The 17,068-nt window shown below is 45.6% G+C and overlaps 1 protein-coding gene across 2 annotated transcripts in view; it reads right to left on the bottom strand.

Annotated features, from left to right (window-relative positions):
- LOC309888928 (leucine-rich repeat and fibronectin type III domain-containing protein 1-like protein) overlaps positions 1 to 16,730 on the bottom strand; it is a 44,330-nt gene extending 27,600 nt beyond the window's left edge. The window contains exons 1-2 of one of the 2 annotated variants that reach the window (XM_082781582.1): positions 16,007 to 16,730; positions 13,538 to 13,681 (exon numbers count right to left, since the gene is read on the bottom strand). In XM_082781582.1, the coding sequence (XP_082637708.1) occupies positions 13,538 to 13,578 (41 nt within the window). In that variant the 5' untranslated portion in view covers positions 13,579 to 13,681; positions 16,007 to 16,730. Of the gene's footprint in view, positions 1 to 13,537; positions 13,682 to 15,282; positions 15,356 to 16,006 lie in introns of those variants that run through there. The other variant, XM_082781583.1, reaches the window with a different exon arrangement.
- Between the last annotated feature and the right edge of the window lie 338 nt (positions 16,731 to 17,068).

Here is a 17,068-nt window from a genome sequence, read left to right as displayed (position 1 = left end):
TGGTTCTTCTGGATTTTATGATGGCCTCAGATTTGTCCTGGCTGTTTTCAGTGTTATGGGAGTAAAAGAGATGAAAATAATAGATCCTTCACTTTTATTTAGAAAATGCTCCCACACTGGGCTCACTATGCTTTAAGTGACAGAAATATTTTGAACTCTTTATTCTCCTCTGAACTGAAGCAACTCAGGACTTACCCTGATGGCCCACCAGGCATAGACCTGCTGTATCAAGCACAGAGAAAACGAGGGCAACTCAAAGATTATTAAAAAAAAAAAGAAAAAAAAAAAAGTGATCACCACATATCACCATTATGAGCTGCATCATAATTAAATTGGTGAGTTAAAGTTTTTTCTTTTGCCCTGTTATTATTTCCAGGATGAAGACACGAGGATGCCGCAACAGTCCTGCTATTGAGACAAAAGAATTAGCTAATCATCTTGTGAATTGGAGATCACTTTAATTACATCTGGTATATTCTCATTATCCTCCTACTATGCTACAACATTTTTTTGTTCTTATTCTTTTTTATCCTCTCCTATTGTTATGCTCTTATTCTCATTATTTTATTATTCTTATCCCCCCCCTCCTCTATTAAGTATGGTGAGAAAATGGTCAATACATTCAGGGCAAAGAAACTGTTTTTTATGGTTCTTAATGAGATTTTGCATAGATATTAACGCCTTTGAGTGGTAAACTGCGGTCTACAGCACATAAAGCGATTTTATTTTTTATTTCTTTTTTATTCCAGACCAACTCAGAGTGCCAAACAAGGAAGGGGGATGTCAGGCATGGTTCCTAATCCCAATTCCTGCTGCAGCCCTAAATCAGCTTGTGGCGTTGATGTTGCTGCAAGAGCTCAGGATCCTCTGCACAGTTTCTGAAATATCACCCGAACTCTTCCTGTACCAACAGACATCCAATTTATTACAAAAAAATAATTAAAAAAAAAAAATCATGCATTATCACTCAGTTAACAGAGGAGTTTTAAACCAGTCCTGAAGGCGCAAAACCTACATGAGGATTCCCAAAACCCAACAGCAAGACGTTCAGTGAGTTTTGATGGAATAAATCAGTGTTTTCTGATCCCAAAATAAGAAACAACATCTTCTGCCTGCCTGGAATAGCACATCTGCATGCATCACCTAAAATCGGGAAGCCTCTGAAGTGTCGCCCCAGGCTGACACCCTTCAGGACACATTCCCCTGTCTCCAAAAGCTTCTCTGCTAAATCTGAAAGGAATCGGTGAGAATTATGCTCAGAACAATACACGCTTATTAACTCAGTCTTTGCATCTTTCTTCTGTATCTCAGACCTGAAAAAAATCAGGTCCTAATAGCAAACTGCTGGGCATCCAGAAGGTTAAGGACTCAAATCCTCACCAAACCCCTTTTCTCCTCCATTTTAGAGACGCACGCACCCAGGTATACGCCGAAGCCCGTAACAATCCTCGACACACTACAAAACTCCCAGCAAAGCTGGCTTTGCTCTAGTCAGGCTGATTTCTAGAGCAATACATAAAGGAAAGAGCCGAGGCATGTCACGTCTCGGGGGTTTTTCTTTCAGGGCTCAACCTCCTTCCCACCTACGCTACAGCTTGCGCATAATTTATATGAAAAATGCAGTGCTGTCTTTAAGTGACAAAAAAATCTATACTATCCAAGCTTGGTTTCCTGCTGCCTAATGGCAGCAAGAAATGGCAATTATCCCCTAAAGGTGTAATAAATGGAAAAGAGAAGAGGAGAATAATTGGTAGAGAACCAGAAAAAAAAAGAAACAACACGCTAAAAAATTCAGCTATATGGACCCAGAATGTGCAAATACTTTCCTGATGTTGTGCACCTGCCCTCAATAGCGCTGGCTTTGCTTCAAAGTTTTCCCAGCTCACGCCTGTGACTTTACAGCAGGCGATGCAAGTGATCTGTATGATGCTACCTATTGGCAAACTCGGTTAAAATTCTGCTGAAAGTCCCTGGCTGTGAAAAAATCAGAGGTAGAGTCATCGTTTAAATGCTTTTTTTTTTTTTTTTTTCTCCTGTGTTTACCTTGTCATTGTGCAAACAAACAAAAAACCCCCACGTATAACATAATCCAACACTAACATGAGACAAGGACCTAAAGCCAGGTTGGATTGCATGATATTTAAGATGTCTTGGTTGGAATTCAACCTCAAGAAGCTGGTTTTAAAGCATTATTTATAGAAAAATACAGCCCCTTGACTCAAAGCAGGGTCACCAGCAGCAGGGACCGCATCCAATGGACTTGGATTAGCTCCACAACCTGTTCCGATCACCCTTACAATTAAAATTAAAAAAAAAGGGGGGGGTCTTATGTTTAAAGAATTTCATGTATTTCATTCTGCACACAACACCTCTTTTCCTGTCACCAGATAGCACCAGGAAGATCTTGATGGTGATAACTAATTAATTTTGTTTTGTTAACTTCATTTTGCGTGAAAAGATGCAAAATACCTACTCCGAGGCAAGGATGACCCAGGCCTTGAGGGTATCCAAAGGATGATTAACTAGGAAACTATTTAATCAAGAAAACCATTTTGTAAGGAAGAATCTGACACACATGCCCTTGAGTTTGTTACTAATCAACCTGTTGGAAACAATTGGCTGAAAAACACAGACAGGAGTGTTGTGATGTGAACCATTGGTGAACTCTGCTCATGATAATCCTAAAAATCACGGCCTTAGGCTGGGAGACCCCAGCCCAACAAGGGACCCTTCCCCTCTGCGGAGAATGATTGCGACATGTCAGCGTTATGCTAATTATGGAGCTAATTAGAAGGGAGAGGAGTGCACCGAAACCAAATATTTTCTTGGACAACAATCCATCTGCTTTTGCATCCTCTCACCCGTTGGTTATTTCCCACCAGAGCCTTCTTTCCTCCAGGCTGAGCAGTCCCAGAGATGCTCCAGGCTCATCGTCATCTTGGTGGCCTTTCAGGAGACTCTCCCCAGTCCCTCCCATACTGGGGAGCACTGGGATTCCGCTGAAGTTCCCATTCCCAGCCCCAAAATGCTGCGTCCTTCCCTTCCACCACTTGCTGAGCTGCTCCAAAGACCACATGAATTATTTCCGAACAACTCGCTCAGAAAAACACTCTCAAAAAAAATGCACAATAACTTTCTGGGTCATACAGAATAAAATCAGCCAGGATACATCGGGGGTCTGCGGAGACCATAAGAAAAAATCAGCAGCCTAATTATTCATCCACGTTGGCACCAGCAGATAGAAGCGATGCATTCATCCTTTTCCTTCAAGACAACACCAAGTGACGGCTGAATCCATCTGAAAGAGCACTCCCCTCCCAGGAAGGGGGCTGCACGTGGTGCCAGCGTTTATTTATTCCACTTTCTTGCTGCTCAGATGGAAAAATGCCCAGGTCAGTCTGCTGCGCTGCAATAACCTTGTTTTATCTTCAACGCCTGTCTCTTCTGTGGCTTTTGTGCATACGCAAGCAGCTCCTCGCGGCGCTATCAAAATAAGTAATAATGGTGTAGCTTGTTTGGGGAGCAAGCTGTACTAAATTATTCCGAAGGCTGATGTCTCAATGAGGAAAAATAAAGTAGCTGCGATTTTGAGATCAAGCAAGTTCAGACCTTTTCATCACGTCTTTAGACTCGCAAATTTGGCTCTCAGAAAACCAGGGGCTATTTCACCAAGTTCTCCTTCTTCAGGGAAAAACCTTTGTTTGAAGCCTGCACGGATGGAGCTGTTTATCTCCCGAATTGTTTCTGGCAGAGAAGCCATTTCTGGTATTACGCGGACTTAAAAACAGTCCAATAGGCAAACACAATCCCGACGGGAATTTAAGGACCTGCACACTTACACTTAATAAGTGGCAGCACTGCTCCAGTAAATCTAGGTTATTGCTGCAGCTCTAATTGCACTGGATCTCTCCTAGACATCGTTTCTCTTCCAGCAGTACCCTGCAGAAAACAACACACACGGCGCAGCAACGGTATCTCTGGGATGGGAATCGGAGGAGACGACAGCCCAGGTCTAACAAACCGAGCTCGATCCTGCGAGCTGCAGATGTCTGAGATGCCCAGGGAGGAGCATTCATCTGAAGCACCAAAGCCACTGCAAATATTGCATAGTTACAGGTTTGGCAGGAGCAAGACGAGATGCCAGGGGCGCTCCAGCTGTGTGGTGGGCTTCAGTTTAAGGTCAAACTGGCTAAAAACTCCAACGCAAAGCCATCAAGCTTACAAGATTCCTCCCCAGTGCAGACCACCCTGACTCCGTACATCTTCCTCGGAAGCAGAAAGCTCCCCATGCTACACGAATTGCTATTAAACCTCCAAAATGCCAAGCCCCACACCGTCTGGGAAGGAGCCAGCAGCCCTGTTGCTGGATCTCCAAGCACTGCCATGCAAACCACGTTTTATTTGCACCAACAAAAATTTTTTGCTGGGCGATTCCCTCTGCTGGACAATGCTCATGTGTCCTCGGTGCCAAGGGAGTCATATATTAAATATCGGGCTGCGGAGGGCAGGCTGAGGTCTCTAAATGGCGTAATGGAGTAATGATCCTGGAGGCAGAGGCCAAAAGCTGGACGGATAGACACCCTCTCATCATTCCAACTTACATCCTCAAGCAAAGCGAGGCAAACGCATTCGGAGCAGCGAGGTCACAATTTGCAATTCGTGACCCGTAATTACTGCTGCTGAAAACAAGGGCAAGGAAAACGAGATGGCAAAGCAGCAGTCCTCGCATGCACGGAGGCTGCTGGTGAAGCAGGAGAAGGGCAAACCCATGGCACACAAGCCACGGCGAGGGGGCTGCTCGGATGGTTTTGGGTAGAGCAAAGCGACCCTCAGCTCACAGCCAGCTAATTTGGGGTCGTGAGTGCTGCTGTAAGATGTAAAAGCAGCATCTAGACAACTTTAGTCTTATGGGAGGATGGAGGAGAGCCATTGAGAGCCTCATAGTGAGTGCCCCCGTTCTCACCTCAATGATCACCTGGAGGAGTGTGAAAAGCTTGTAGTGAAATTCTCCTGTCCTCCCAGACAGAAGAAATAGTGCATCGCCACCAGATGTGGCTAAACTATAATTTAAGGAGGTGCCAGTTTACCCCAAAACCACCAGCAGTGATGAGCGGGAGCCATCTGAGGTCTTGGCCATCACCCTCTCCCCCTTGGGATGCCTGCAATGGGGCAAGGTAGGACCAAGCTTTCTCCCAAGACCCCGTTTGGACTCTGCATGTGTCAGCATCAGCAACCACAACATCCTTCCATGTGAATAATAATACAATTCCTAACACAAAACTTTTCTTTCTTTTTTCACCTAGGCTACATTTGAGATTATCTAAAGTGTTAAATATTTTCTCGATGAATTTCAGATTTTTACAATGTGGGGAAACGTGGAATGGGCATTAAACCTGTGTCGTAAGGTGCCTAATTCAACAGAGACTGGCTTTACACGATGCAAATGGTTTAATCTGAATTCCATTCCCAGTAGATTACTTGAACTGCACTTAATCCTTGTGTGACCACTTTTGATCATAATTTAAAGGGCTGCAAATCAGGATTAGCCGACTTCGCTCATCGACAGTGGCTGCTCACATCTGAATTCCAAACAAAATAAATCATCCACTTAGGGATTTATATTGCTCTAACTCCCTCTAAGCTAATGCCAATTTGCTAAAGTCATAAAGCTGTTGGTTTAAGAAGAAAAAAAATAAAATAAAAAAAGAAAAAGAGATGACCATGGCAAACAGCTGTGGAAACCAGACAGGAAAGCAACGATCCTCCAGCACCTGCCGATGTGACAACCAGGACCACGGGTCCCCTCCCAGCTTTGGGACAGCCCCAAAATTCATGACAGTCCCAATGCATCCTTTATTTTTATTTCTAAGCAAGGTTCTGCAGCGTGGGGATGCAAACCGGCCTCCAAGCCACCTCTCATCCAGCAACAGCCCCTTTAGCCCCTTCTGTCACAACAGCCAGCTGGGCGAGCTGACCATAAATACAGAAATAAACTACTTCAACTATTCCTTTTTGCATTTCCAGGGAGTCTAAGGCATGTTTGTACTCTGCAATTAGTAGGAATATCTGAAACACTTCCCTATGCTGCTGAAAGACATCGCATTTTGTCCTCTCTTCTACAAGAGGAATGAAGTGTGCTCGCAAGCAAAGCCTAGCTTCTGCCAAGTTTTTGCAACTAAAGATAAGTCTCTTCAGGTCCCAGCTAATGATTCTTTTTTCTTCTTTTCCCTTACTTTACAATTCATCCTGTTCCAAGTGTTTAAACAAAGTCCTTGACACAGGAATCCTAATGCTGCATTTTTGGTCAGCAGCCATAACCACACAGGTGTCATTACAAAACAGATTGGAAAGGTGGAAAAAGGAAAAAAAAAAAGGGGAAAAATAAGAAAAAATATTATCCCTCAAAAAAAAGGGAATAAAATAGGAAAAAAAAATCCCTCAAATTCCCTAAGACATTTTACTGAGGGATGCAGATGCAAAGTAGAATCATCCCCTATAAACATATATTCTGCCAGCCTTTAATAATAATACAATAAAGATGTAAAAAAAAGAAACAACTTGCTTTGACAGTCCCCTTTTCAGGAGGATTTGATAAATTGGTGTTTTATAGGCACAATTTTAAAGCTTCATTTTAACACCATCTAAAAGGCAGCAACGATTGTATTACATAGCAGTCACAGGTGAATCAGCTTTCGTAAAAACCTTTGCAAACAGCTGAAAAGAAAGAAAATGAGGTAGAGAAATAATGACTATTATACGCAAGAAAGCAACTTTAAAGGATGCAGCATACATCAGGAAAGGCATTACCGTCCTCTTGTTAAATTCAAATACGCTTTGAGATGCAGAAAAGTTCTTTTTTTTTCCCCGAAAGCACCCAGACAAAGGCAAATAGCTCCTGATGGAGCGTATGCCATGGAGAAAATGTAAATGTAAGAGCAGACAGAGCTCATCATCGCAGCCTTTTTGGGGAGGATTGTGTTCTAGTGAGTAAAGAGTAATGAAAACCGTGACACTGAGATTTACCATACGAAGCCTTTTGGATACTCCAGGGTTGTGTTCCAGCATCCCGTGCTCATCTCCTCCTCAAAGCTGGGATCTTCCGAGCTCAGGCTGGTGAGCCAAAACCACGACAGCAAAAGCATGCCACCCTCTTGGGAGTGAAGACTTTGGAGCATAAAAACGTGTTTTTTGGGGGGCAGAAAACATGTTTCTCCCGCAACGTGTGTCCCCATCACATTTCCTTTAGCCTTTGCTGATTTCCATTCATTCTTCATTTAATTGCTAATCCCAATGCCCCACCGAGCATCCTGCCAGGATCCCAGCACCCTCCATGCCAGGGGAAATGCTTCCAGGACATCTTGTTAGCAGAAAAAATCCAAAGGAGATCCCCCTGGATCTTCCCAAGCCTCAAACCCACCAGGACAGAAGAGGAGCGACCTCCACACCTCCACCGCTGCAACCTCGGCGAGACCCCAAAGAGCAAACCTGATTTCCTTCAAATTAATAGGCTGTAGCCCATCACTTACAGCACCTTAAAATTCTGTAGACTTATGAGTACCTCTCCAGTGCGAGAGGCTGGAGGCTGAAAGCATTTTTAAGTGCCTTTTGATGAACACACTGACTTCTTGCTGGTGCCTCCGGGCTTAATAATGTTATCACCTTTATAGCGTTTGGGATTATTTCCCACCAGACGGGGGAGAAAGGTGCCTGAGCAGCTCACAACCTGCCAGTAAACCTCTCCTGGTCCTGCTCCATGCCTCCACTACCAAGCACGGATGGGATTTTTTCCACATTCCCATGGAGCGGTGAGGAGTCCTGTTAGCCTTGGGCTGCAGGATGCTTTCTGATGGAGGGAATATTCCTAGCAGATTATTCTCCTGCGCTGGCACATGCATTCCTGATGGAGATGCCCTCACAGGCTCTAGGGATAGAGGAAACTTGGTCTCCAAGCCTCCACATCCTGGTGTACAACATCAGACCCACACAACCCCACCACAGAGCAACGCCGGAGATGCTGCACGAGAAATATTAGCAGGTTTCCCCCCCAAATGCAAAATATTTCTCTGGAACCTGACCACGTCTGCTGAAACCTGTTATTTTCTCTCGTGGCGTGCTGTCAGGCCCTACAATCTGTTAGCTGTATGTTGAATTGCATCCCTGGCTGCATGGTCCAGGTGCTGCCTAACTTCACACCCTGTGCCACGGGGCAATTTGGGGTCTGCACTGCAACCACACCAGTTGCAAGCACCGTGGGAACTATGAAAGCCAATCTTGGCCCATTTCTCCTCAAAAGAAAGGATACGTGCCCAGCTATATGCAGCTTCCAGGCCTCTCTGGGAGCTCATGTAATACAACTGCAAATACAGCTTAAAAAAAAAAAAAAAAGAAAAAGAAAAAGAAAAGAAAAAAGCAACAAGAAATAATAAAAAAATCAATAACGATAATGATGATGATAACGATACTACTAATAATACAAGGGAAAGAAATATACTACTACTAATAATACAAGGGAAAAACAACAACAACAACAAAAAAAAGCACAAAGCAGAGAAATGACAAGAATTTTCATTTTCGCTCTTCACTGACAGCAAAGGGAAGGCTCCCAGCAGAAGAACCGAGGGCATCTACATTTTAAAGAGAAAACTTCAAACGGATCAAACCAGCCATTCTTCCAGCAGGCTCTTCTCTGAACCCAGCTCCCACCGTTCCCATCCTCGTCTCCATAAGCCACGGCTTCTTAGTACTTTTCTCCAACCTGGAGGCCACTCCTGGTCATCTCCTGCTCATTTATAGCAATTTTTTTTTTTTATTGTGCTGCAAAAATCAGAACCAAGCTGGCTTTCTAAGTCATATGGAACACCATGAGTGATATCATTTCTTCTGCCTGGGTAATATTTGTCAGGGAATGTCACTTTTTTTACTGATAGAACGCAGTTTGCAATTCAGATCTTAGTTATAGGGACCCAAGGAAGGACATTTTTCTTGATAAAAAGCAGAGAAAAAGAAGGAAATTCATGGCTTCAGAATGAGGATGGATTAACCTGCCATGGGGTGCGGGCTGAGCTTTGGGTACCTTCAGATAAGAGCAGTGTCACGAAGAACCAAAGCTTTGTCAAGCCTCCTGCCCACTTTTTCTCTGCTTTTGGCTTAAACAAAGAACTTTTGGAGCAATCCAGAAGCAACCCTCTGACCTGGACAGAGGTCCAGAACAAATCGCGTGCTGCTGACTCATCCTAAAAGAAAACCAAAAAAAAAGAAAAGCATTTCAGGGGTAAAACTTGACCTAAAGACAAATATTCAGCCCCGTGCTGTGGCAACCTGATGCAGCAGGCTGTGCTTGATGAAGCATTAAGACAAAAACAGGCATCTTGGAAGGGCTCTCAGCATTTTGGCACAGGACTCCCTACACAAAATGCTGTGCTGTCACTCATTCTCATGCAAATATCCCTTAGGATGAGGGAAAAAAAAAAAAAAAAAACACACAAGGGGAACTGGCTGTGCACATCCAGCCCTGGGGCATCCTGCTATTGAAAGGAATTCAAAGGATTAAGCAGTTTTAGAGGGCAGCACCAGCCCTAAAACAAATCTTACAATTTGAGTCGCTTGTCAGGAGTTCAGCCTTACAGAAAAACAGCCACAAATTGTATTTTATTATATTCAAACTTCATACCCATCCACCTGGAATATGAGCCCAACTACAGAGGTCAGGCTAACTTAGCCACCCTTAGCCTCACCTTTGATGCAAAATATATATATATCTATTTAAATATTAAATTAAGAACGCACGTTTTGGTGTTAATAAAATACAGAAAGCCAGCACCAAGCAGGCACATGGACATCTCCAAGCTCCTGACCTGGTTTAGGTGCTGTGCATTTCCCCACCAATAAAAAATGGAGGGAAAATGTGCAATCACAGCAAAATCCTGGGTTCTGCAACAGCCCGAGTGCCACGCAGCAGCCCCCTGCTAGGGTTTCTCTGGGTTGCTGATGGCATTGAGTGATGCTGGGGTGTTCAGAGAAAGGGATCTACTCGCAGGTGGATTTAAGAGTCTGTAATTTCAGACAGAAATGGCTTCTAATTACAGTGGGAGAAGGAAGACCTGTGAAAACAGATACTGCTATATAATCTGGCTTCATTTTTCAATGAAGAGAGGCTCAATTAGCATCCAAATTGCCAATGTGGCCACATTCCCCTGGTCTGTCTTGGAGGACAGACCCAACCACTTGTCCTCCGTATGTTTAAAAACCATTTCATGGGCACTTCACATCCAGTGAAGAACCCCAAATCTCAGCGGTTTGCACTGATATCAGCACTCAATCTCCTACCAGCAGCCTAGAAATTCGATAAAAAGCCAAGTTCCTCCTAAATTGCAGGTCTGGTTTGGTGAATATTTGGGATCGATGAGAGGAGTCGAGGTCTGGAAGAAGGCAGCACCACCCTTGTGCATTTGATGGGAGCTCTACCAAAGTCCATCCTACCAGCTTAATTTTTTCATTTAAAAGAAGGAAAAAAAAAAAAGAAATAACAATGCTCTGAGAACTCTCATTTAATAAAAAAAAATAACATCAGGGAAAGAAGCAGCACTCGAAGCACTCTTGCTGATTCAAGTGCATTGGGCATGGCGGGAACCCAAGCTCTTTTTGCCCTGAAAAGTTTTTTTTTTTTTTTTTTTGTGAAATGTTTTAGCCTCAGAGCAGCTGAGCCGGACAGACGGCAGCTCGGAGCAAGGCTATTTCGGAATTCACGAGGACGTCACCCGGGGGACCCGTGCCAGGAGCCGTGCTTTGTTCCAGCTGGAAAGGAGGAGCCGCTCCGCACCTCCAGCCTCTCGTGGAGGCCAAGCGGAGGCAGCAGGAAGGGAGAGGCTTAATTCAACCAGCCTAAATAGATCAGTGTTTTAAAAGCCCAAAAAATTAAAAAGGGGGTGGAATAAGGGCTCCCTCTCCTCATGTTACCCAAGCAAAGGGCACGAAGCAGCTCCCCAGGAGGAGCCACCAGCTGTGGTTGGAGCAGTCGCAGCCCCAGCCGGTGTCACAGCGGCCGTGTAGTGACATGACCTCCTTGGTCCAGGCTTGGCTCAAATTCAGCCCAGACAAGCAAACAGACTGCAAAACATGTCACTGCCACCCATCGCTCATTATTATGCAGAAATACTAAAGCCTAGCGCAGAGCACACCAAAAAAAACCCACAACAAACCAATGCCATTTGGCAGCTGTTATATACCATGAATCTGCAGAATAATTTTGGGCGGAACGGGACCTGCAAAGGGCATCTGGTCCAGCCCTAATCCATCCTTCTCTACGGCTTCCATCGGAGCTGAAGCAAAAGGTGAAGCCTGAACCATTTTCCCAGGCAGAAAAATGAGAAAGAAGGCTTTTCTGAACATAAAGGTCAGCTGGCAAAATAATCCAAGGAGGCCAGCAATGGGAAAAGAAAGACTTCTAATTCATCACAGCCACAAAAGGTCCTCTGCCAACGCGAAAACCAGCACGATCCAGCTCCATCCTGCACATATATATATAGCAATTTATAGGCACGGCAGAAGTCCCATCACCAGTTTGCTGGGATATTTCCCAAAACACGGATTCCTGCGGGAATAATCCTGTTTGGTTCATTCCAAGAGGTGCACCCCTGCATTTCATTTACTGCTCCTCCACCATGCCTGTGCTTGGAATCAAGATGCTGGCTTTGCAAAACCAGCCTCCAGAAGACGTTTTCCAATCAATACGCATTATTTCCATCACAGCCAGGGCTCCCAGCACTCGTCCCAGAAAGCAGACAGGCAAATACAGCTCCGAAATGCAAAGCATATCCAGCTCGGAGCTGATTCTGCCTCATGTTAGACATGCACGAAGGAAAAAAAAAAAAAAAAACCCACACCACTAGCAACGTGGGCATGAGCTATTAACTCTTTTAGTAGAGCAATTTGGAAGCTTTTTTTACACGCTGCTTGTCTGCCTCCCTCCCACCTCCCATCACTTCCACTCCTCCCTGCAGCCCCAGCGCTTCCCAGCTCCCGGGGTTCAAAGGCAAGTGGAGGTCAGCGTGATCTGCAGCCTCCCGGGAGCAGCACAGCAGCAGGGACCCAGCGTGGGATGCACGTGAGCACCACCACTTGCTCCAACACCGCTGAGATCCCAGCACTGAGGAGAGCCACTATGGCTCCGACAACAGGAATCGTACAGAAAGGTACCGTAAAATAGTTATTTTAGGGTAGAGGGGGACCAAAATCACGAGGGCACTGATGCTGCCATCTAAATTGCATTTCCTCACCTCGCCCTGAATTTAAGGGAGGGAAGAATTAAACAAGAAGACCCAATCCTGAATTTCTCGTTGCCAAAGTGCTGCCCAGTTCCAGCCCAGTGCCCCCAAGTCCTTATTTCTGTGGGCATCCATCTATAAGCCGGTCACCACCCGAGATCCCAGAGGGGATGGAAGCAGCCCAGGGGATGTAGCATAACCTTCAGAGCCATGCCAGAACACGGAAAGGAGTCTAAATTTCATCCAAGACTGCACAAACCTCGGTAAAATATCATCCGTTTAAAGCTCCCTGCTCACCTGGCCCAGTGCTTGCTTGCCAAAAAAAGGACAATGGGGAAAACACAAGGGAATGACTAAAAAGCTATTTTGGATATATTTGTTCTCCAAAAAAGTGCATGCTTGCAAGCACCTAGAAAACAAGCAGCTGCTAAAATTGGCGGAGGGGAAAATTTAACAAAAACTTCACACTTTTATATTATAAAGCCTCGTCTGAAGCTGGTTGGGTGCCACAGAAAATCCACGGGAAGATTAATAATTCAGCTCTGAACGAGAAAAGTCAATGCACACGGAGCAGTGATAGAAGAAGTTATTTGGTCTTGGCGCTGAGTGCCTACGACAGGGCTCAGCGGAGGCTCAGTGATCCTCGAAATTTGTCTGGAAGTGTGATTGTTACCGACCAGAAAAGAATATGCACATATTTCACAGGCACTCTGCTTGACGGTGAGCTCCTGCCACTCTGGGGCTAAGAGTTGGATCAGAGAAGCGGGGATAACAAAATAAAGCAGCCAGTCTCTTCTGGGTTTACAGAGGATCCAGGATTTCCCACCACAACAAAACTCCCTTTACTCAATCCACATTAGTGAAAAAAATCCTTCATGCAGATGATAACGGTATTTTTTTCCCATTTTTCAAAATGAATTCAATGCTAGATGTCACGTTGTCTGCCCTAGGCACCCAACACTTAGAAAAATCCCAATTTGGGATGAGCGAGTGCCCGTCTCACCCAGGGAGAGGGGTTTGTCTTGCAAGCATCTGCTAGAAGCAGATTTTTGGGTTTTGTTCTTTCTATGGGACAACATGTGAAGGAAGGGAAGAGGGAAACTGAGCAGCAGGAGCACCAGGGGGGAATCCAGCTAAAACCAAGTAGGGCTCAAGCAGCAAAAAATAAAAGACCTCTTGGTCCACGCCATGAAGTTCCCCTTAATATCAACCACAACCATCATTATTTAAAAGCCTTGGGGACGAGCTGAGGCCAGCACAAGCTTCTCTCGTACCTGCAGATGCAATAGGAAGCATTTAGCTTTTGTCCATCCATCTCCTACATCATGTAAAGACCTGGAGCAGACAGGGAGCCCGTCCAGAGCGCTGCCCGCATCGTCCTCGTCTGAGCATCCAGCGTCCCCTCTCCGTGGCCCGACCTGGGAGGCACAGAAAGGATTGATAGACTAAGTAAATCTCTATCCAGCCACTTCCTGCCAAAAAATTTCAAGAAAATTAGGAGCTGCAGACGTCCTTCTGGCTTTTGGACATCTGAAAAGCACATATTATGGAGAGAAACCAAATTATTTCAAGCAAATTAGGAGCTACAGAGGTCCTTATGGGATTTGGACACCCAAAAAGCACGTGTTGTGGAGAGAAACCAAAACCATCATGAAGACAGGGGCTGTGAGATGTCAAACAACACATTTTTTTGGTTTATGCTCATTTAGGAGCACATTTCTCAGGAGCATCCCGCCCCATTCATGTCACTACCAGAAATGATGGGAGCTGCTTTAACCGAGCAGAAAGTTTCGCTGACGATGCCAACAGCAGCTGAATACGCTGCTCCCGCCAGGAGCCAACACCACGGACCATAAACGTGTTCATTTAGCCTTCGAGCAAGCTGCCATGCAAAATTTCCAGCACCCAAAGGGCAGCACCCAACGTCTCGCAGCCACCCAGGCCCTTTGCTGGGATTTGGGAGCATCAGGCATCAAAGCACACGGCGCAAATCCCACGGATCAGGATCACGGACCACTTAACAACAGCTCTTTTCCTGATCTAATAAAATCCCCATGCTGAAACCACATTAAATATTCAGAGTGAGAATAAAACCCGTGTGCTAAGTGGCAACACCAACTCTAACAGCATGGGGCTTTTTCCCATTGCTCCTCGCTCCACTAGCAGCACTCTCCCATAACACCACCACTAAAAACACCCCAGCAGCTCGGAAAAAAATAGCATGGATCCGCCAGCCCTGGGAGCACTGGTGCAAATCCCAGGTGGGGATGAGATTTCCCCACGTGCACATCGCCAGAAGCACGCGGGCACGGGCCCTCTCGCGGCGAGCGAGGCAGAGGAAAATCCCCCAGCCCCAGCATCGAGAGAGAAAATGCTGCAACTGCCTGCAGCAACGCCGGCGATCGGCGAGTCTCCCGGGTTACCAACTTGGAAAAATCACACGGGAGGTTAAGAACATGTAATTTCCCCCGAAATTATGAGAAGGTGGGGGAAAAAAAAATAATAACAGTCGGTTGCTTGTGAATTATGGTCATCCAGGCACATTAAAAAATTGAGCATTAAGTACAACCAATCCTTGCTGCTGATTTTTTTTTTTCTTTAATAGGCTGTAAAAGGTATTTTTTAGGTTTATAAATAGATTAAGCGCCCTGCATGCTTCACAGGAAGAGTTTGCACTGACACACATCCAGCTGCAAAATGCAGACGGCAGGCAAGGACTGCAGGTGGTTTGGGGGCTCCTTCATAGCCAGCCTTCCTCTGCTAGACCACAACCCTGCTTCCACCCTGATTTTCTGGGTAACGTGGCCCAGCACCTCCCAGCTCCTGCCCTGCTCTGCTCGCCAGGTGGGTGAGGATGAAAAAACTCAGGCCAGCTCCACAATCAATGCAGTCATTTTTTTTTTTTCCTCTATTTTCTGCAGAGAATCACCTTATGGGGCTCAATGACAGCACAACCACCCCCTATAAAAATGCTCCGGTACCCAGAGCATCCTTTGGTACCCAGAGCATCCTTTGGTACCCAGAGCATCCTTCGCCCCTTTTTGGAGAGAGAACAAGCCTGGAAGGTCGTGCCCCTTGGATGTGACCTCGAGCTGCCAGGGGCCTCTCTCACACCCCTCTGCACCGCCCCGTCCCCTGGCTGCACAGCCGAATATTGCTTGCAGAAAGGGCACGCAGCACTCAAGATCCTAAAAAAAAAAAAAAAAAAAAAGGACTGCAAACCAAGCAGGTGTGCAATGCCACCCAGGAGTGATGAAAGGGAAAAAAATCCCCAAAAAAAGCACTGGAAAGGCTCAGTAGCCATCATCCTTCACGACTCCAAGCCAGACATATTTTTTTTTCTCTCTCTCTTTTTTTTTTTTCCCCTCCTCTCTGCAAAAAGCTGCATCGCGGGGCTCGGCGTGCGCCTGCAATGGGCAGGGTGGATCCCACCTCCCTTGGCGGAGACAGGGCAGGCACAGCCGACAATGACACTGCAATTTATCAACAACTAGTGGGGCGAAAAAGGAAAAAAAAAAAAAAAAAAAAAAAAAGAAAGGAAAAAATAATAATAAAAAAAAAATTAAAAAACCTCCGAGCCCCCTCCACCTCCATCACCATCCTGATTTTCCGCGGTGCTGAGCGCTCCAAAGCGGGAGGACAAAGGCGGCGGCATCGCTGCCAAACCGGAGCATCCCCCCGGTAGCGACCCCCCCCCCGGACCCCCTCTTCTTCTCCTCCTCCTCAGCTTCATCCCCGCTCACCTCTCCCCGGGGCCGAGCCTAGCGCGGGGGCGCGCCCCGCGCCGCGCCCGCCGCTCCCCCGCCGCCCATGGCCGCGGCTCCGCTCCCCGCGGAGGCTCCCGCACCGGCGGAGGCTCCCGCACCGGCGGAGCCGGCCCCCGCCGCTGCCGCAGGGGCCGCGCCCGCTCCGCTCCGCCCCGGCTCCGGTTCCGCTCCGCCCCGGCTCCGGCTCCGCTCCGGCTCCGCGCAGCGGCGGCACCGGGGGGGCGGCACCGGGAGGCGGGGACGCGGCGCGGCGCGACCCCGGGATCCGAATTCTGGCTGAAATGCCCCAAAAGTGCAAGTTTTTTTTCCTTTTTCATTTCTTTTTTTACTTTTTTTTTTTTTTTTTTTTTTTTCCGGGAACGGGATTGCCCCTTAATTGTAAGGGGGTTTTATTTTATTTTATTTTATTTTATTCTATTCTATTCTATTCTATTCTATTCTATTCTATTCTATTCTATTCTATTCTATTCTATTCTATTCTATTCTATTCCCGGTAAATGGGATTCCCCGTTAATTATTCTTTTTATTTATTTATTTTTCCCGGCAAAAGGACTTCCCAGTTAATTACAATATCTATTTATCTATTTATTTTTCCTGGTAAACAGGCTCCCCCTTAACGGCACGTTAAATACAGAATCACAGAATTTCTAGGTTGGAAGAGACCTCAAGATCATCGAGTCCAACCTCTGACCTAACACTAACAGTCCCCACTAAACCATATCCCTAATATACGTATCCCTAATATATGTATATGTATATTCCACTAATGTATTTATATATATTTTCCCACTAATATAATATATATATTCCCGCTAATATAATATATATACCCACTTTTATATATTTAAACATTCCCACTAATATATATTTCCACTAATATATATCTATTCCCACTTATATATATATTCCCTCTAATATAATATATATATTCCACTAATATATGCATATATATTCCCACTAATATAATATATATGCCCACTTATATACCTCTATATATTCCAAGTAATATCTATACATTCCCACTAATATATATATACA

This window comes from Aythya marila (assembly GCF_965140915.1).
Source record: "Aythya marila genome assembly, chromosome: 31".
Lineage (NCBI taxonomy): Eukaryota > Metazoa > Chordata > Aves > Anseriformes > Anatidae > Aythya > Aythya marila.
Note: the sequence above shows the minus strand (reverse complement) of the source record. Positions and strands in the feature narration are given on the sequence as shown.